Raw genomic sequence first — 22,041 nt, forward strand, 5'->3', positions numbered from 1 at the left:
AGCTCCCGGGGGCCCTGCCGGGGCTTAACAGCAGGCAGCCTCCTGTAACACCTTCTCTGTTGACTCATTTGTGAGTCATCGAATTTTTAGCAGAGACATCACGTAGGGATTCTGCTGTGAGGAGCCAGAGACATTCGGTAAGAAATAATGTATGCGTTTTCAGGGCTGATTCAGACCTGTGCGCAGCCACTGCAGCCTAAGATGTGCAGGCATCTGTGTCTGGGTCCAGACCCTCTGGGGCTCTCACTGCAGACTTTATGTAACAGACACAACCCTGCCAGTTAAAGCTGCAAACACTGCTTCTCTTGCCAGGGTTCCTTCGCTATCAAGTGCTCTCAAACGAATTCCTAATACGACCCCTTTTTTCTTTCTTTTCCTTATCATCTTACCACTGATGAATATATATAGTAATACTCAAAGAACTGGGAGGGGGTCTTCTTTCAGAATCTGTCCCCCTAAAGAAAAAATCTATAGAAGTTTCAAGTCTATTTCAGCAAAGTTTCATGCTTCCTAGAACATTTCTGTTTCATGTATGTTTTTGATGGTTCTCAAAGGAAGACAATCTGGCTCCTAGGAGATACTTGGTCATTTACAGAAATACTTTTAGTTGCCACACTTGGGTGGGGAGAGAACAGGAAGGCCACTCCTGGAATCTAGTGAGAAGAGTCCATGGACACTGCTAAAAATCCTACAATGCAAAGGACAGCCCCTACACCAAAGAATGATCTAACCCAAATATTAATATATCAGGATTTCTGGGGTTGAGAATCCCCAGCAGAGACAAAAGACATTCCCTCAAAAAATCAGATCACATTCCACAGAAATAAAGTAAGTGAAAATGGGTGGTGTTATCCTCCAAAAAGTCCCCTTCAAAGAGCCATCTGAAAAGATGCAGGCTTTCACGGAGAAAAAAACTAATGACTGTCAGGTTCCCAGCTGGGCTTGATACAGTTCCAATATTTACAGGGTCCCTGTGGATGCTGTACATTTGTAAGATTGGAAATAATAGGCTTCTTTGTAGAATAAATACAGCAATTTGGGTCTTAATGGGAGCTCTGACACACACTGCCTCATTTCAGCAGCACCATCCATTAACCTTTGAAACTTCAAAAATGGAAGGCAACACTTGATAAAGGTTTCTGAATTACAGGAAAAATATTAACTGGATATTAAATAGGCAACATAAGGAAAATTAGAAAAGAAAATAATTAGCATGGTCACAGTGAATTCAGTGTTACTGGAACCTAGATCTGAGGTGAGATAGCATTGTTTTGGGAAACAGATTTCATTTTTCACAGGCTACACTCCAAATGTTCCTCTGTTTCCTTTCTTAGACAGAAACGTCATTATTGCTAGGTGGTAAATGGTGTATAAAATGAGCAGCCATATTGTTCGCTTTACTGCTCCATATTCTCAGGTTTATTTACTCTCAAGCTAGTGGTTTTAGACAGAAAAGAAAATGAAATCAAGTGTCCCAGTTGGATGTGCTTCTGATGACAGATGAGAGCCAATCATAAAATTCTACAGCAAAAGCAAATCCACCTGTGTGGTATGCAATTAAAGAATCACTAGTAACACTGCTTAAACAGAAGGGTGCTTAGGAGGTGGAGAGAAACTGTACTTCAGAATACAAAGAAACAAAATCTAGCAAGTCTAAGGCTTGATTAACACAAAGAGTGAACTTCACCATGGATCGATTACTTATTTATACGCTCTATGCGGCTCCATAAGCCTTCACACACTATATTCTTCCCCTCATCTCTGCCCAGAAGCATCAATAGCATCTCCAAATGGTATGGAGTGTAAAAAAGATGAGCACAGAAGATTTAATTCAACTACACAATTTGAAGCTTTGATATGAGGCCCTCTTAAGAGAAACAACTTACACTTTTTTAACCTACTGACATCTTTTACACAATGAGTTGTCCATCCGCCTGCTTTGATTTTTATCCGCATGACATGCAAGTGAGGGATGTAGGGCAAACATCTTCATTCTATCAAACCGGTGAAGAAACTGAGTCTCAGGAAAGCTACCTGACTTGTCTGAGGCTACGCAAATTTATGGTGGTGCTAAAGCAGAGCTCTCTTGTCTCTACACCACGCTCAAGAAGCCATACAGAATATCACAGAAATAAACCTTGACAAGGAGAAAAACAGTCCTTGACATCCAACAGCTGGCCTGGTATATGAGCCAGGCCTTGGAGTTGCTAGGAGCTGGCCTGACACTCGAGCTGGGCCTGGTGAATATGGACAATTTCACAAAACAGCAACACTAGATAAGGCCACTTAATGACTGGAGTGGATCAAGACAAAACACCACCACTTCATAACCATGTCTGAACACCAACAGATTGTGAATATTGTACGAGCCACAAAAAAAATGATGATCCTGTTCTCCTCTACCAAGTATGAGCAACTACTGCCTCTTTAGCAAGGACATGGATCTCACCTACCCTGCCCATAGATAAAATGTATTAAGACACCTCTTCATCCTCACAGCATTCCTATACACAGCAAAGCTTTACCTGTTTAAGTCATCCCCAAAATCAATTGCATAAGCCCAAACCCTAAAATAGGTTCTTCCTAACACGTGCTCACTGAGATACCCCACAGTTCCCCACAGTGTGAGTACAAAGAGTAATGAACCCCATTTATTCAAGAAGGCATATTTTCCTGGTGGTCTCTGATTAGAACCATTGTGAGCACAAACAAGCTTACAAGAACACACTGTGCTTTTTAAACATGGCTACTGATGGCGTGTTCCTAAGTCATCAGAAGGTAAGAGCCCAACAATCCTGGTACAGCTACTTGAAAATCGAGGCAAGAAAAGCCCATACCAGGGGATAAAATTGAATTACAAACAAAAGATCCAATTTATCTTAAAAAAAAAAAAAAAAACTACTTCTCTATTTAAAGATATTTTGACACGAATTAAAGTTTTTACTGGATCAGTGACCTGATACTTCCGTTTATTTCTATTGTAAACATGATAATCATTTTGCAGAGAGGAGTCAAAGAGGACTGACTCAGGTCCAGAAATTCTGATTTGATTCATCACCACCATAATCATTATCCTCATAAAACATAAATCTGCATACCAATATACAACAGTAATCACTTTATTCCAATGGTTTCCATCAAACAGCAGAATTTTGGGTGATGCAGTAATAATACCTGCTCATTCCAAAAGGGATGGCTAAATTCCTACCAAATTGTATTATAGACTTTGTCTATTTTATATCAAAATATATGACTAAATTGCTTTTAGGGCTTCCCAGGTGGCATTAGTGGTAAAGAATCTGCCTGCAATACAGGAGACATAAGAGACACTGGTTCGATCCCTGAGTGGGGAAGATTTCCTGAAGAAGGAAATGGCAACCCACTCCAGTATTCTTGCCCAGAGAATCCCATGGACAGAGGAGCCCCGCGGGTGGGCTACAGTCCACAGGGTCACAAAGAGTAGGACACAACTGAAGTGACTTAACACGCATACAAATTGCTTTTAAAGAAATCCAGCCCTACTGAGAGTCACATATAGAAAAGGAGGTAATCAGATATATGAAGCAGTAGACACCATGGGGCAACAGCAAGTTGTACTCAGTTTAAAACAGTTCAGTACAATTCACTTCATTTGCTCAGTCATGTTGAGCTCTTTGCAAACCCATAGGATGCAGCATGCCAGGCTTCCCTGTCCATCACCAACTCCCGGAGCTTGCTCAAACTCATGTCCATCAAGCCAGTGATGTGATCCAACCATCTCATCCTCTGTCATTCCCTTCTCCTTCTGCCTTCAATTTTTCCCAGCACCACAGTTGTTTCCAATGAGTCGGTTCTTCACATCAGGTGGCCAAAGGATTGGAGCTTCAGCTTTAGCATCAGTCCTTCCAATGAATATTTAGGACTGATTTACTTTAGGATGGACTGGTTGGATCTCCTTGCAGTCCAAGGGACTCTCAAGAGACATCTCCAACACCACAGTTCAAAAGCATCAATTCTTCGGCACTCAGCTTTCTTTATAGTCCAAATCTCACATCTATATATGACCACTGGAAAAACCTTATCCTTGACTAACTTTTGTTGGCAAAGTAATGTCTCTGCTTTTTAACATGCAGTCTAGGTTGGTCATAGCTTTCCTTCCAAGGAGCAAGTGTCTTGTAATTTCATGGCTGCAATCACCATCAGCAGTGATTATGGAGCCCCCAAAAATAAAGTCTCTCACTGTTTCGTTTCCCCATCTATTTGCCGTGAAGTAATGGGACCTGATGCCATGATCTTAGTTTTCCGAAAGTTGAGTTCTAAACCAACTTTTTCACTTTCCTCTTTCACTTTTATCAAGAGGCTCTTTAGTTCTTCTTCACTTTCTGCCATAAGGGCAGTGTCATCTGCGTATCTGAGGTTATTGATATTTCTCCCGGCAATCTTGATTCCAGTTTGCACTTCATCCAACCCAGCATTTCACATGATGTACTCTGCATATAAGTTAAATAAGCAGGGTGACGATATACAGCCTTGACGTACTCCTTTCCCAATTTGGAACTAGTCCATTGTTCCATGTCCAGTTCTAACTGGTGCTTCTTGGCCTGCATACAGGTTTCTCAAGAGGCAGGTCAGGTGGTCTGGTATTCCCATCTCTTTCAGAATTTTCCACAGTTTGTTGTGATCCACACAGTCAAAGGCTATGGTGTAGTCAATAAAGCAGAAGTAGATATTTTTCTGGAACTCTCTTGCTTTTTCTGTGAACCAGTGGATGTTGGCAATTTGATCTCTGGTTCCTCTGCTTTTTCTAAATCCAGCTTGAACATCTGAAAGTTCACAGTTCACGTACTCTTGAAGCCTGGCTTGGAGAATTTTGAGCATTACATTACTAGCATGTGAGATGAGTGCAATTGTGCAGTAGTTTGAACATTCTTTAGCATTGCCCTTTTTGGGATTGGAATGAAAACTGACCTTTTCCAGTCCTGTGGCCACTGCTGAGTTTTCCAAATTTGCTGGCATATTGAGTGCAGCACTTTCCCAGCATCTTCTTTTAGGATTCAAAATAGCTCAACTGGAATTCCATCGCCTCCACTAGATTTGTTCGTAGTGATGCTTCCTAAGGCCCACTTGACTTCGCATTCCAGGTTGTCTGGCTCTAGGTGAGTGACCACACCATCATGGTTATCTGGGTCATGAAGATCTTTTTTGTATAGTTCTTCTGTGTACTCTTTTCACCTCTTCTTAATATATTTTGCTTTTGTTAAGTCCATACCATTTCTGTCCATTATTGTGCCCATTTTTGCATGAAATGTTGAAATGTCACCTTGGTATCTCTGATTTTCTTGAAGAGATCTCTAGTCTTTCCCAGTCTATTATTTTCCTCTATTTCTCTGCATTAATCGCTGAGAAGGCTTTCTTATCTCTCCTTGCTATTCTTTGGAACTCTGCATTCAAAAGGGTATATCTTTCCTTTTCTCCTTTGTTTTTCGCTTCTCTTCTTTTATCAGCTATTTGTAAATCCTCTTCAGACAACCATTTTGCCTTTTTGCATGTCTTTTTCTTGGGGATGATCTTGATCCTCCTATACAATGCCACCTCCATCTATAGTTCTTCAGACACTCTATCAGATCTAATCCCTTTAATCTATTTGTCACTTCCTACTGTATAATCATAAGGGGTTTGATTTAGGTCATACCTGAATGGTTGAGTGGTTTTCCCTACTTTCTGAAATTTAAGTCTGAATTTTACATAAGTTCATGATCTGAGCCACAGTCAGCTCCTGGTCTTGTTTTTGCTGACTGTGTATAGCTTCTCCATCTTCGGCTGTAAAGAATATTATCAATCTGAATCTGGAATTGATTATCCAGTGATGTCCACATGTAGAATCTTCTCTTGTGTTGTTGGATGACCAGTGCATTCTCTTGGCAAAACTCTTTTAGGCTTTGTCCTGCTTCATTCTGTACTAAATGGACAAATTTGCCTGTTACTGCAGTTATCTCTTGACTTCCTACTTTTGCATTCCAGTCTTGGGTGTTAATTCTAGAAGATCTTGTAGGCCTTCATAGAACCATTCAACTTCAGCTTCTTCCACATTACCGGTTGGAGTATAGACTTGGATTACTGTGATATTGAATGGTTTGCCTTGGAAACAAACAGAGATCATTCTGTCACTTTTGAGATTGCACCTAAGAACTGCATTTCGGACTCTTTTGTTGACTATGAAGGCTATTCCATTTATTCTAAGGGATTCTTACCCACAGTAGTAGATATAATGGTCATCTGAGTTAAATTCACCCATTCCAGTCCATTTTAGTTCGCTGATTCCTAAAATGTCAATGTTCACTCTTGCCATCTCCTATTTGACCACTTCCATTTTACCTTGATTCATGGACCCAACATTCCAGGTTCCTATGCAATATTGTTCTTTACAGCATCGGACTTTACTTCCATCACCAGTCACATCCACGACTGGGCGTTGTTTTTGCTTTGGCTCAGCCTCTTCATTCTTTCTGGAGTTATATCTCCACTCCTCTCCAGTAGCATATTGGACACCTACCAACCTGAGGAGTTCATCTTTCCGTGTCATATCTTTTTGTCTTTTCATTCTTTTCATGGGGTTCTCAAGGCAAGAATACTGAAGTAGTTTGCCATTCCCTTCTCCAGTAGACCACATTTTGTCAGAACTCTCCACCTTGACACATCTGTCTTGGGTGGCCCCACAGGGCATGGCTCATAGTTTCACTGAATTAGACAAGGCTGTTCTATGTGATCAGTTTGATGAGTTAAAACATTTAGTTATATCTTTTTTGTGCAACTAATTTCAGACAATCGAAATTATTCACTAGAATGTTTACGATTAGGCATGAAAATGTTGAGAAGTTTTGTTCTCTTAAGTATGTTTTCAGATCATAAAAATTATTTAAACTTTCTATCTGGTCATATAAAATCAGTTTACTTATAAATTTTGAACCACTTCTAGATGTTTACTAGCTTTTGTGTGTCATGGAAAACAGGAGTCAGGGTTGCCAGTTTTCTACTAAAAGAGGGGAAACTGAATCAGTTTAAAAAATAGTTCACAGTCTTTTCCTGTAGGAAACTGAGAAACAGGAGTTTGATTTTTAGGTCTTGTCCTTAGTTGTTTCTAAGGACAGCAGTTGCAGAAGTAACTTAAAAGTATAACAACAATAATATAAATGATAATTAGACATACCAAAAAAAAAGGAAATCTAGCCCATCATCTGGGCTTTATTTATATTACATCAAAGTGTCCTGAATTTCTGAATTTTTAATAAGTTTCAGGTATATAGCATCATAATTCAACATCCTATAGTACACAGTGATGACTACCAGAGGTCTAGTTACCATCTATCACCACACAGTTTCACTTGTACCCCAAACCCATTCCCTCTGGCACATCCCTTCCTCTCTAAAATTTTATTGAATTAAATCATGTTGTCATCATTAAGTCATTTTCTTTATAAGTGGAGATGAGATGAGCAGGATGAATAATAATAAGTATTTTTAATGAAAAATGATTGAGATCTTTTTGAGTAGCACAGGGTAGAATATTAGAAACAAAAATTATCTACTTTCTGAATAGTTCAATTTCTCTGCATAAATAAAACCCAACTCATTTTGAATCAAAAATGATTTTTCTGTTGTCCTATTTTAATATTAGGTCACAATTCCACTCCTCTTTCCTAATTTCTATGCACTTCTGAAAACTAAACCTAGACCCAACATACCTCCGAGACCCAGCTGCCTTCAGCACTCTATCATAAATAGCCTCCAAATTGCTAGAAATCTCCTTAAATACCCACTACTGATCATCTTCTTATACTCTAATCCACCTCATCATTTACTTTTATCTTTGATCCACAAACTCTACTCAGAGTCTCTCTCTCAGAGTCCCTAGTCTTCATATTGTCTACTAACTTTTCAATTTGTTCATATAAAATATAAATAATATGCTTGTATTTTATGGAGAAAAAAAATAGTTCTACTCACCACATTTTTTCCTTCATTTTGGGCATCTCGATAATCAGGGTTAAGCTAAAAATCAAAAAAACAAAACTAGTTTTGAATTGCTATTAAAAGTACATTAACAAGAACAGTGATCTTTAATTCCAGTTCACTATATTCCCAGGGAAGCCTGGTGTGTTGCAGTCCATGCGGTCACACAGTCAGTTCAAACTGACCTGAACTGAACTGAACTGACCTGATACTCACAGGTGGCGAAGTGATCTGCCTGCCAATGCAGGAGACATGGGTTCGATCCCTGGGTTGGGAAGATCTCTTGGAGGAGGAAATGGCAGGCCACTACAGTATTCTTGCTTGGAAAATTCCATGGACAGAGGAGCCTGGTGGACAGGCTACAGTCCACGGGGTCACAAAGACTTGGACACAACTGAGCACACGCATGCACATACACCACGTATACTTAACTAAATTTTACATAAAAAGAGGATAAGAAAAAAGGTATTATCAAATACCTTCAAATCTGAGTGGCAGGAAACTAAAGGTAAAATACCAAAGCTATGGCCTTTGTTTGTATCAAACAGTTGACATTTTTGAACTAGGAGAGCTGACAATCTCACCTCCTAGGAAGCATTCGAGAAACTTCATTTTGCCCACCACAAAACCTGCCATTGACCAATAATGCAGACACCAAGTTTTAAAAGTAGACCAAAGGCAAGTTTTAAGTGTGATTCAAGATCCTGTTGCACATGCTATACACACAAGAAAAGAAGTCAAGCAAAAGAGGAACTATATACATACATATACACACACGCACACACACACATACATGTATCACCTATGTCAGCTAATGCATGAGGATTATCTAACAAAAAAGAACTCATGTCTCTGGGTTGGGCTGTGGAGTAGTTTGGGGGTCATTCCAATGAGAAGCATGAGATCCGGATATGCTGTGTGTTGGCCCACACATTTCCAGCTGGCTAGAATTCATAACTCCTGACTCCCAATGGACTTCAGTTCAGTTGCCCAGTCATGTCCAGCTCTTTGCAAACCCATGGACTGCAGCACGCCAGGCTTCCCCGTCCATCACCAACTCCCGGAGCTTGCTCAAACTTATATCCATCGAGTCAGTGATACCATCCAACCATCTCATCCTCTTTTGTCCCCTTCTCCTCCTGCCTTCAATCTTTCCACCAGGCCACACAGTTTCAAAAAGACGTCCTTGTTGATCACTTGGTTTACAGGCTGTTTTCTCAAAATAACAAGCTGTCTAGTTGAATGTAATCCTATTAATATGAGTCAGTTTGTGTATACATTATGCAACACCAGGTAATTAAAGTCACCACTTAAGACATAAGGCTAGAGGTCTTTTTCAATATGATACTTGGTTAGTAGCTCTGACGAATGCCCCTGCCAATTAATTGCTAAATATTAATGAAGGTGCTGGAAAAAGATCAAAAAGCAAAATACTCTCAATAACATTGAAGACTTAGACTGAAAACAACCTAAACCTTAAATCTTCAGTGAATTGACAGTAATTATAAAGCTGCAGGAGAGGCAATACCTCCCCAGTTGTCATCTCACGGCAAATCTCAACCTCACTTCAGGCTAGTGGCCAAGTGAACACAGTTTAGAAGATACTGGCCGCGGTTCCATGATTTGCCTGCTGACCCACAGAACCTAAGTATTCACCAACCAAAGACCCATACAGAGGTGCTTCTCCATCCCTGAAAAGCTGCTATGGAATGGAGCAGAAAATTTTCCCCCCATCCTTCATCTGGGCTTCTCAGGTGGCACTAGTGGTAAAGAATCTGCCTGCCAACGCAGGAGACACAAGAGAATCAAGTTTGATCCCTCAGTCGGGAAGATCCCTTGGAAGACGAAATGGCACCCCACTTCAGTATTCTTGCAGGAAGAATCCCATGGACAGAGGAGTCTGGCAGGCTACATACAGTCCATGGCGTCACAAAGAGTCAGACACAACTGAGTATCTGAGAATATCCTTCCATCCACTCTCCATTACCTCTTTCTGTTTCTCATGATCAAAGAGATATAACAAAGCTCAGAAAGCAAATGGGCAGAAAGCAGAGGGGCCAGATGATGGCAGAGGGTTTTCTAAGAAGCTCTGCCTGAAGAATCAGCGAGAAGAGAAAAAACTGTAGCTGCTGCAACCTGGAATGGCACTGAGTGATGATGGAGATAACGGAGAAATAGCAGAGGAGCCAGGGACAGATACAATCACAAGAGATCCCAGGGATGCAGAGTTGACACCTGATGGAACTGGGAAGTAGGCAGGGACCCTGTAGGCTGTCCTGCAGCTAAAGATTCAGCAAGAAGATTGAGAAAAAGGAAGAGGAAGAAAAAGACCATCCACTCAACCCTTCTGCTTCTGAGGATAATAAGGGAGGAAAGCATGAAAAAAACAATATGGGACAGATTACAAAGTATGTCAAAACAGGGGGAATTTGTTCTCAGAGTCTTTCTGAGTATTATCTATGGTATGCCTGCAAGCGTGCTCAGTCATGTCCGACTCTTTCCAACCCCATGGACTGCCCACCAGTCTCCTTGGTCCACGGGATTCTCCAGGCAAGAATACTGGGGTGGGTTGCCATTTCCTTCTCCAGGGGATTTTCCCCACCCAGGGATCGAACCTGCATCTCCTGCATTTCCTGCACTGGCAGGTGGATTCTTTACCCATGGAGCCACCTGGGAAGCCCAATATGATTCAAAATAAGTTTTCAGGAGATGGCTTGGCACATTCAAGAAAGTACAAGTAAATACTGCCTCTATATGAAGATAGCAAAATACGAATGGCTAAAAATATAGTATAAAATAATAAGATAAATAATAACATAATTAAAAAGTAAAGAATCACAATATAAAAAGAAGCTAAATTAAGGGGAATTTCAATAATAATGAAAATATACATAAATACAAAATTAAAGTCCATGTCAGCAGCAGAAATGAGCATAGTTGATGTCATAGGAAATGACTGATGCAAAGAACAAAAATTGAACAGCTATCTTTCAACACAGAGGAAACATGTAAATAAATGAAAATTAGGAAAAAGGAAATAGTCATAGAGGACCAGAGAATGGGGTATCAACTAATGGACCTTCAGAGTACTAAAAGGAAGAAAAAATAAGTGAAACATAGGCAATAATCAAAGATAGCGGAAAATAAAGCTTTCCTCAGCTGAAGAAAGAACAGTGTATGCTGAGTTCAAATTCCAGGAGTTTCCTGCAGACCATATTCGAGGAAAATCAACTAAAAAGACACACTGATTTGAAGATGATGGGGAAGGTGGGGAGGAACAATGGTAGGGATATAAAACTGAGCTAGAAATTAGGCTTAGACAAAAATGTATATCATGTAACAGGAGACTGGATTAGCAAAACATGGCGTATTCAAGCAATGGCATACTAGTCAGCAATAAAACATAGAGCTGCTGATGTACATAACAAAGAAGGATCTCAAAAGTACATACCATGGAATACTACTCAATCGTAAAAAAAAAAAAAAAAAAAGAAATCCTGCCATCTGCAACGTCATGGATGGACCTTGAGGGCATTATGCTAGGTGCAATAAGTTGGACAGAGATTGGCAAATACTGCAGGCTGCAGTCAACGGGGTCGCAAAGAGTCAGACATGACTGAGGGACTAAGCACAGCACAGGCAAATGCTGTATGAGCTCACCTATATGTGGCGTCCAAGACAGAGAAACAAAAAAGCAGAAAATGAACTTAGAGAACAGATTTCTGATTACCAGAGGCGGGGATGGTCGTGGCAGAAATGGATGAAGGCAGAGTCAAAAGGCACAAACTTCCAATGATAATAAGACAGTAAATCCTGGGGATGTAATGTACAGCATGGTGACTACATTTAGTAATACTGAATTGTATATTTGGAAGCTGCTAAGAGAGTCCATCTTCAAAGTTCTCATCACAAGAAAAAATTTTATAATTGTGGTGATGGGTGTTATCAACATTTACTGTGGTAATCATTTCTATATATATGTCGTGTGTGTGTGTGTGTGTGTGTGTGTGTGTGTGTGTGTGTGTGTGAAGTCGCTCCAGTCATGTCCAACTCTTGTGACCGCATGGATTGTTGCCCACCAGGCTTCTCTGTCCATGGGATTTCCCAGGCAACAATACTGGAGTGGACTGCCATTTCCTTCTCCAGAGGATCTTCCCAACCCAGGGATCAAACCTGTCTCTTGCATCTCCTCCATCGGCAGGCAGGTTTTTTACCACTAGCGCCTATATATATATATACATATCCTTACCACTACCACTATATATATATATATATATATATATATATATCAGATCAGATTAGATCAGTCGCTCAGTCGTGTCCGACTCTTTGCAACCCCATGAATCGCAGCACGCCAGGCCTTCCTGTCCATCACCAACTCCTGGAGTTCACTCAAACTCACGTCCATCGAGTCAGTGATGCCATCCAGCCATCTCATCCTCTGTCGTCCCCTTCTCCTCCTGCCCCCTATCCCTCCCAGCATCAGAGTCTTTTCCAATCAGTCAACTCTTTGCATGAGGTGGCCAAAGTACTGGAGTTTCAGCTTCCTTCCAAAGAAATCCCAGGGCTGATCTCCTTCGGAATGGACTGGTTGGATCTCCTTGCAGTCCAAGGGATTCTCAAGAGTCTTCTCCAACACCACAGTTCAAAAGCATCAATTCTTTGGTGCTCAGTCTTCTTCACAGTCCAACTCTCACATCCATACATGACCACAGGAAAAACCATAGTCTTGACTAGACGAACTTTTGTTGGCAAATGTCTCTGCTTTTGAACACGCTATCTAAGTTGGTCATAACTTTCCTTCCAAGGAGTAAGCATCTTTTAATTTCATGGCTGCAGTCACCATCTGTAGTGATTTTGGAGCCCAGAAAAATAAAGTCTGACACTGTTTCCACTGTTTCCCCATCTATTTTCCATGAAGTGATGGGACCAGATGCCATGATCTTCGTTTTCTGAATGTTGAGCTTTAAGCCAGCTTTTTCACTCTCCACTTTCACTGTCATCAAGAGGCTTTTGAGTTCCTCTTCACTTTCTGCCATAAGGGTGGTGTCATCTGCATATCTGAGGTTATTGATATTTCTCCCAGCAATCTTGATTCCAGCTTGTGTTTCTTCCAGTTCAGCGTTTCTCATGATGTACTCTGCATGTAAGTTAAATAAGCAGGGTGACAATATAGAGCCTTGACGTACTCCTTTTCCTATTTGGAACCAGTCTGTTGTTCCATGTCCAGTTCTAACTGTTGCTTCCTGACCTGCATACAAATTTCTCAAGAGGCAGGTCAGGTGGTTTGGTATTCCCATCTCTTTCAGAATTTTCCACAGTTTATTGTGATCCACACAGGCAAAGGCTTTGGCATAGTCAATAAAGCAGAAATAGATGTTTTTCTGGAACTCTCTTGCTTTTTCCATGATCCAGCGGATGTTGGCAATTTGATCTCTGGTTCCTCTTCCTTTTCTAAAACCAGCTTGAACATCAGGAAGTTCACGGTCACATATTGCTGAAGCCTGGTTTGGAGAATTTTGAGTATTACTTTACTAGCGTGTGAGATGAGTGCAACTGTGCGGTAGTTTGAGCATTCTTTGGCATTGCCTTTCTTTGGGATTGGAATGAAAACTGATCTTTTCCAGTCCTGTGGCCACTGCTGAGTTTTCCAAATTTGCTGGCATATTGAGTGCAGCATTTTCACAGCATCATCTTTCAGGATTTGGAATATCTCAACTGGAATTCTATCACCCCCCACTAGCTTTGTCCGTAGTGATGCTTTCTGAGGCCCACTTGACTTCACATTCCAGGATGTCTGGCTCTAGGTCAGTGATCACACCATCGTGGTTATCTGGGTCATGAAGATCTTTTTTGTACAGTTCTTCTGTGTATTCTTGCCATCTCTTCTTAATATCTTCTGCTTCTGTTAGGTCCATACCATTTCTGTCCTTTATCGAGCTCATCTTTGCATGAAATGTTCCTTTGGTATCTCTGATTTTCTTGAAGAGATCTCTAGTCTTTCCCATTCTGTTGTTTTCCTCTATTTCTTTGCATTGATCGCTGAAGAAGGCTTTCTTATCTCTTCTTGCTGTTCTTTGGAACTCTGCATTCAGATGTTTATATCGTTCCTTTTCTCCTTTGCTTTTTGCTTCTCTTCTTTTCACAGCTATTTGTAAGGCTTCCCCAGACAGCCATTTTGTTTTTTTGCATTTCTTTTCCAGGGGATGGTCTTGATCCCTGTCTCCTTTACAATGTCACGAACTTCATTCTATAGTTCATCAGGCACTCTATCTATCAGATCTAGGCCCTTAAATCTATTTCTCACTTCCACTGTATAATCATAAGGGATTTGATTTAGGTCATACCTGAATGGTCTAGTGGTTTTCCCTACTTTCTTCAATTTAAGTCTGAATTTGGCAATAAGGAGTTCAAGGTCTATACAACACACACCAAGTCATTATATTGTAGCTACAACTATGTCAACTATATTTCAATTTTAAAGTGGGAGAAGACACACATGGTATGACTCCATTCATATGAAATCTAAGAACAGACAAAAAGCTAAACTATGGTTAAACAAACCAGAAGGTGAGTGGGGGGGTATAAGGGAGAGGGGTTGCCAGTCCAAGAGCCACTGGACAGCAGTCCTCCAATTTTCAGAGCAGACAGACAATGGGGTGGGGGAGGGGTTATAAAATAGGAATCCAGTTACAAGCTGCCTCTTGGTGCCACGCCAGTAACTGGGGAGATCTGAGGCTGAACTTTATTTTTCTATGGAGATGTGTACCTCAAGCTCCTTAAATTCCCCTGAATTATGATTAAATGAGTCAGTTCCAGAACAGTACTATTCTTGCTTTTGGAATGCAGCAGTGAAAGGTAGAAAGTGAAAAGACAGTGTACTGATTAACCAAACTCAAAAAGACACACTTTTACCCAGTAGTAATGAAAGTTCCAGCAAAGGGCACGGAAGGTGTTCATTCAGCTTTCTTACTCAAGTAGCAGTGTTTTAGGGAATTTCGTGGAGGTTCAATGGTAGGAATTGGCTGTTTTCACTACTTGGAACCGGGTTCAATCCCTGGTCAGGGAACTAAGATCCTGCATGCTGTGTGGTGTAGCCAAATTAAAAATAAAATAAAATGCCTTTAACAAAGAGAGGATCATTGTTTTATTTTTTTTCAGTTTGAAGAATTCAGAATTTTCTTTTAAATTAATATATATATATATACACTAAAATATAGTTAAACTATATTCAAAAGGTATGCAGCAAGTTTAACCAGGATATATCATATGGTCAAAGTTTTCATCCAATAAGCATTTGGAGTAGCTGGTTACAGAAACTGTAAAGTAAATCATATTCATGCTAGAAGCCATGACATATCCATCACAAAAATGTGTATTAAAATAGGAATTAACATACCAAAGTCAAACACAGATTCACATATGCCCTTTAAGACACAGGTCACATTCTACCTTAAAGTCAATGTTACTTTCTAAAATTGTCTTCACACATTTCACCCTTTTAGCATCACCCAGTCAAGTCCCTGACAGATGGGTGGGGAACTGGATTCCAGACTCTGGTCTGGAAGGAAATACCATGGGTCTTAGGAGAGGTCACCTAACCCTGAAAGAACTGAGGATCCTATCTGTAAAAGAAAGAAGTCTATGACTAAAGCCTAATCATACTTATTCCACATCATTAAATTTTACATACTAATGTCTTTGGTAGCAGTACTAAAGATGGTGCTCATCAGTTAGATTTCGTCCCATCTTGTGTCTCACAGACTGCAATGTGGCCTTTTTTATAAAGAATTATTGCTTCAGTAAATTCATTAAAGTAATATAATAATAATAACAGTAAAGAGGAGGAGAAGAAGAGAAAGAAAAAAGGAGAAGGAAAGAGTACCCAGGTAAATCTATGGCTACATAAATTCACCAACATTAACCAAAGATCAAATAAATATATGCTTTACTATATGTTTTAATTATTCTGCTGATCTCCTTCTCTAACTATAACCATAACAGTAATTCAGCAATTAGACTAAGGATGAATCAAAAAATATATTTCTAAAGAAGGGGAAAAAAGACACAGTGATATGAAGCTTCCTGAATCTTTTAGGACTTTAAAGGAAGTATTTCCTTAAGTTAAAAGATGAATTATAAATCTGGCATTAGAGAGAGAGATCTAATATGTTATTCAATCATTTACTCAATAAATATTAATAGAGCATCTATAATAAACAAAGAATGGTGGCATTAGGTATTTTCACAAAGACAAAGAGAATATGGTCCCTGACCACAGGACCTTACAATCTAGGAGGGAAAATAAGACATAAATACAGTTAGTAGTAATACAAAATAGAATGTGACAAGAGATGCAAGACAGGAATGAATAATTTATAAATAATAATAGGTCAGAAGAAGGCGGGATCTGTGGTGGGCAAATTTATTCAGGAATTATTCATGAAGGGACTTCGCTGGTGGTACAGTAGATAAGAACTTGCCTGCCAATGCAGAACACAAGGGTTCGAACCCTGGTCCAGGAAGATTTCACATGCAACAGAGCAAATAAGCCTGTGCTCCACAACTCCCAAAGCCCACGCACCTAGAGCCTCTGCTCTGCAACAAGAGAAGTCACCGGAATGAGAAGATCACACACTGCAAGGATGGGTAGCCCCAGCTTACCACAACTAGAGAAAGCCCAAGTGCACCACAGAGACCCAGCACAGCCAAAAAATAAGCAAACAATTAAAAAAAAAAAAGAATTATTCTTGGATAAGATAGCACATGAGTGAAGCCTTGAAGGATAGGTAGAATTACAACTGGGAGAGAAGGAAATATTTTCTATATAAAATAGGTTCTCAGAAAGGAAATGCTGTATGGCACAGCGACCTCTACTCAATACTCTTGTAATAACCTATGGGCAAAGAATCTGAAAAAGAACAGATATATGTACATTTATAACTGAATCCCTTTGCTTTACACTTGAAACTAACACAACATTGCAAATCAACTATACTCCAATATAAAATTAAAAGTTAAAAAATAAAATTTTAAATTAAAACTGAAAAAAAAAAAGACAGACAGAAGGCTGGAATGAAGAAGACAGGCAGTACAAGGGGAACTACTGCCAAATATCTGAGAAAATGAGCCTTGATCAGAGAAGGCCCATAAATGTCATTTATAGAATTCTTCTTATATGCTTTTCAAGGTTAATTCTCCCCATACAATTATCCTATTAGAAGCAACCCTTAACCCCATTTTCCAGGTGAGACACCCGGGGCACACTAAGTGAAGTACTCCATACAAAATCAAACCACTGAAGAGCAGCAGGTTATTCACAAGCACCGGTCTGACGGTTCCAAAGCTCCATCTTTTAGTTCTGACAGCCAATGACTTCCCTCTCACCCCCATAATGAGGACTGGTATGATCCAAGGTGAGAAGGAAGGCCTAACCAATGGGGCTTTTTTTGCCACATGCTAAAGGGTTTGCATCTTCAGGAAGATTTTGCATATATCACTGGGAAAATGTTTGCAGAAATAGTGCACTAAAAACCCTCCCTTGGCCATCGTTAGCAGGAGACAGAGACAGATGATAAAAGGGACAATGTAACCAAGTGCAGGGTTGGAATAATTGGTGGTAGAGTCCCAGCATCAATAAAGATACTGAAATAGAAAGGAGAAAGTAGATGGGAAAGATTCTACAGAGATAGAGTCAAGAGAATCGAAGGTTGAGGGAGAAAACTGAGGGAGAAAAAGTGTTTATCGTGACTCCCAAGTTTTTCACCCAGAGCTAAGAAAACTTAGTCTCTCTGGGGAAACAATTTCATCTTAGATATGATTATTGGAGAAGGCAACAGCAACCCACTCCAGCACTCTTGCCTGGAAAATCGCATGGACAGAGGAGCCTGGTAGGCTGCAGTCCATGGGGTCACTAGGAGTCGGACATGACTGAGCGACTTTACTTTCACTTTTCACTTTCATGCATTGGAGAAGGAAATGGCAACCTACTCCAGTGTTCTTGTCTGGAGAATCCCAGGGACGGGGGAGCCTCGTGGGCTGCTATCTATGGAGTCACACAGAGTTGGACACGACTGAAGCAACTTAGCAGCAGCAGGAGCATGATTATCGAGTTTCAATGGCAGTGAAATATCTAAGATCAAAGTCATGGCCCACTGCAGCCAGGAGAATAAGTAACAGAAAGAGAAGAGAAAGAGCAAATAGGCACTAAACTTTTTTTTTTAATTTTTAAAAATTATGTCTTAATTTATTTGGCTGTATTGGGTCTTAGTATGAGCTCTCTTAGGTGTGGCATGTGGAGTCTAGTTCCCTGACCAGGGATAGAACTCAGGCCCCCTGAATTGGAAGTGCAGAGTTTTAGTCACTGGATCACCAGGGAAGTCCTGAAATTAAGCTTTGAAGGGAATCTTCATTTAAGTGGCCAAAGAGGACTAGAATGAAGTCAGGCAGAGCATACGACAAGTTAGAATAGAAAAGTGGCAGAGAGACAGATTAATATCATAAGCACCGAGACAGTGAAAGTCATGGCTGTACCACTTATCAAATTAAAGACAGCTGCAACTGTCTCTCTAAAGAACAGCAAGCAGCAGATGGCAAGCTGTAAGTCCAAAATTTATGTTCATTTTTGTAAAAAAAAAAATATTATTTTTATAATGAAATGTCTTTTGATCAATTTTTATTATATATAACACTGAAATCATAAAATCAACACACGTATAATTTTAAATAATTATATGTTCCTCTTTCCAATGACAAGGCATTTCAGAGCCAAGCTATTATTGTTAGGGCTAGAAAAGAATGGAAAAATAACATTTACAGGATGCTGACATGTACCAGGCATCATTTATATTTTGATATATATTTATTGTATATAAAGAATCTGGTATGTATGTTCCTCTATTGTATATAAATTTTGCATACATATATATACATATACATACACACACATATATATAAAGACCCTTTTCATATACTATGGCTGATATATTTGAAAGAGAATGTATATTTGAAAGAGAATACAAACATTGAGGTATTTAAAACTACAGCCCTAATATACATAAGATTCTATGCTAATGTACAAGTTCTTGAGTACTAAGTTTTTAATTAACTAAAATCCAAAGACTACGCTAGAGTTAGGAAATAAGTGTTTACTGCCATCTGGTGGAAGTCTGGCCTATCTACAGATAAATAAGCTAGTTGTCTTAAAACAGGTAATTACAAAATCTTTAACAAAATTATTTTTCACTGTTGCTCTTGGGAAATGATCATCAAAAGTGAGTCCTTTAATAACATCCAAAGAAAGAAAATGCAGCAGATTAGAAACTGAGATATTTGAGTTATAATTCTTCTCACAGCTATGGAAGAACTATTTATTAAGGCTTTCATATTGTCCCTATTCAAATTATGATAAAATTACTTTCTGAACCACAGACAGGATTGTGAACACTCCTGCACCAATAAGGTGATACAAGAAAAAGATCTATGGCAAAATGGCAAGGAGTGTGCTGACAACCGTGCTGTACATTAAAAGCAAGGTTCAAAAGGGATGGGATATATGTATACCAATGGCTGATTCATGTTGAGGTTTGACAGAAAACAACAAAATTCTGTAAAAATTATTCTTCAATTAAAAGATAAATAAATTTTTAAAAAGGAAAAAAAATATATGAGCGTTTACTTCCGTTCATGTCACCTTATTTCTTGCCTGGCCCACAGAAACTGACATTATAGAAGAAAGCCTAATAATAGTCACAAATGCCCTGTTACGCAATTCACAACTAAATATTTTGTTCCACATTTTGTCATGAGTTAGTAGCACTGTATATTATTCAAAAATAAACCCTTAATTTGCTAAGACAACACTGTTGGAGATATTCAAACTGAGTAAGGGTTCATTTCTAAACCTTAGTTCACTTTAGTAATTTACAGAATAAAGTCTAAACAGTGTTATATCATATCACCATCCTAATTCCTAGATGTTTTCTACAATTCACACACACACACACACAAAACATGGTGCTATTCTTGAATAGCTTGTAATTTACCTGTTTTGTCTCCACAGTTACGACTACAGAATATTCAGCACATGAAATAGTCTAATTTTCTTTAGTTTCCCCTTCATTTCTAAACAAATAAGCTTATTACATTTGTCTGAATAACTTAGCCACCCAGAAAGCACTGGTTAAATAGAATATCAGATTACAAAAGTGTAAGTAAAAATTTTAGGTGTTTTTTCTCATATGTGCTTAGATTTAAGGTGGCAGCCCTTTAAACTTACTGAGAGATTTGTCATGGTCGTTTTTAATCTTAATAATTTAAACCTTACACATAACCTGTTATCTCAGATATTTATGTATGCTGGAAACAACTGACAAATAGACGTCCCAGTGATGAGTTAATATAATTCCCCTCCAGATCGCACACTCTTGAAGGACAAGGACAAAATGTTAGTCATCTTTGTTTTCTTCCCAATAACAGAACAGTGCTTTCACCTAGGAGGCCGTCACTAAAATGATTATGTGATTTCAGCATAATACACATCAGCTTCTCAACACTGGCACTGGTGGCATTGGGCCCAGATCATTCTTTGCTGTGGGATCTGTCCTGCACTTTATAGGATGTTTAGCTGCATCCCTAGCCTCTACCCACTAGATGCCAGTAGCTCCCTCTGCCCAGCTGTGACAATAAAAATGTCTCCAGACTTTGTCAAACACCCCCTGGAAAGAAGGCCATCCTCCATTGAGACTCGCTGATAGGGATGAAGCAATGCAAGTGTAGCATTCAGCCTGAATACTATCATTAACCTTGTTTCTTAACTTTGGACAAAATAAATCACTTCTCTGACTCTGGGTTTCCTGTTTTGCCAAGCGAAATGACTGGATTTAAAACTTCATTCTCTCTATGATTTATTCATTAGATTATTCAATACTTACTGAATATAAATTATCAGAGACTGTTCTAGATACAAGGTAGCCAGTGGTGATTCCTGAAACATTTTCCCCCTTAAGTTATCTGACTGACAAAGAAATGTCAGTTATGAATAACAAAAGTATTAAAGATAAATTTTAAAATAATAATAAACACAACTACACATTTTCTTTCCCCTTTCTCCCAGTGGAAGCAAAGGGACTTAATACTTACTAAATACCCTTTATGTACAAGGTGTTGAAAATTCACAAGATATTCTTTAATTCCAAAAAATCCCATATAATATATATTATCACCTTTTTCACAAACAAGGGAACTGAGGTTCAGAGGGGTCAAATATTTGCTTAAAGGCAGAGAGATTGTGAGCAGTCTACCTGGGACTTTTCTCCTCGCTACTCCAGGCTCTCTTTGCTGCACTGGCCAATATAAATACCATGAACTCAAAGGCAATTTAAGAATTATATCATCCAATTGATCAGGGGTGCCTAAGCATACTAAATTAATATTTCAAACTATAAATAGGTGTGTTGAAAGTGGAAAAGTTTGAGGAAAAGAGTAACATGCCTCCAAATCCTGCCCTCTGATGGATCGTTCCCTAGAACAGCTCATCCATCTTACTGTTTAAAAACACATTATAAAAGTCTAATAGAACTCTTCCCTTCTTTTTATGACTTTGTTTCTCCCCCTTCACAACCAAATCTCAGTCTACGCCTCCTTCTGATTGCTGGCTTCCTCGTCTCTTCCTCTGCCCCCTACATTCTGGTCTTACTAAAAATGCTCTCAGCGAAGTCACAGATGACCATATTCTTGCCAAATGCTGTGAAGACATTTTGTTCCTGACCTTTTCTGTAGCACTCCCTACTTGTTGAAACCCTATCTTCTCTTGCTTGGCATCTGTGACTCAGCCCATTTGATTTTCCTGTTGCTTGTGTGACTTCCCAGGCTGCCAGTCTTTCTAATTTTACTTAATTTTAAAAACATAAAGTTTAAATAGCCGACATGCGGCTGGTGACTACCATATTCGACAATGCCACTCTGGAGCGGTCTGTTTTGAACAGATTATTTAGAACACTGCTCTTTAAGCAAAAGATTAAACACATTCTGCATAGCTTAATATATATGGCC

At 39.3% G+C, this 22,041-nt stretch overlaps 1 protein-coding gene across 1 annotated transcript in view; it reads right to left on the reverse strand.

Annotated features, from left to right (window-relative positions):
* Positions 1-22,041, reverse strand: part of ITPR2 (inositol 1,4,5-trisphosphate receptor type 2) — a 589,478-nt gene that overhangs the window by 425,844 nt on the left and 141,593 nt on the right. Inside the window, exon 10 of the mRNA XM_027541575.1 lies at positions 7,984-8,028. Within this exon, the coding sequence (XP_027397376.1) occupies positions 7,984-8,028 (45 nt within the window). The remainder of the gene's footprint in view (positions 1-7,983; positions 8,029-22,041) is intronic.

Source organism: Bos indicus x Bos taurus, chromosome 5 (genome assembly GCF_003369695.1).
Source record: "Bos indicus x Bos taurus breed Angus x Brahman F1 hybrid chromosome 5, Bos_hybrid_MaternalHap_v2.0, whole genome shotgun sequence".
Classification (NCBI taxonomy): Eukaryota; Metazoa; Chordata; class Mammalia; order Artiodactyla; family Bovidae; genus Bos; species Bos indicus x Bos taurus.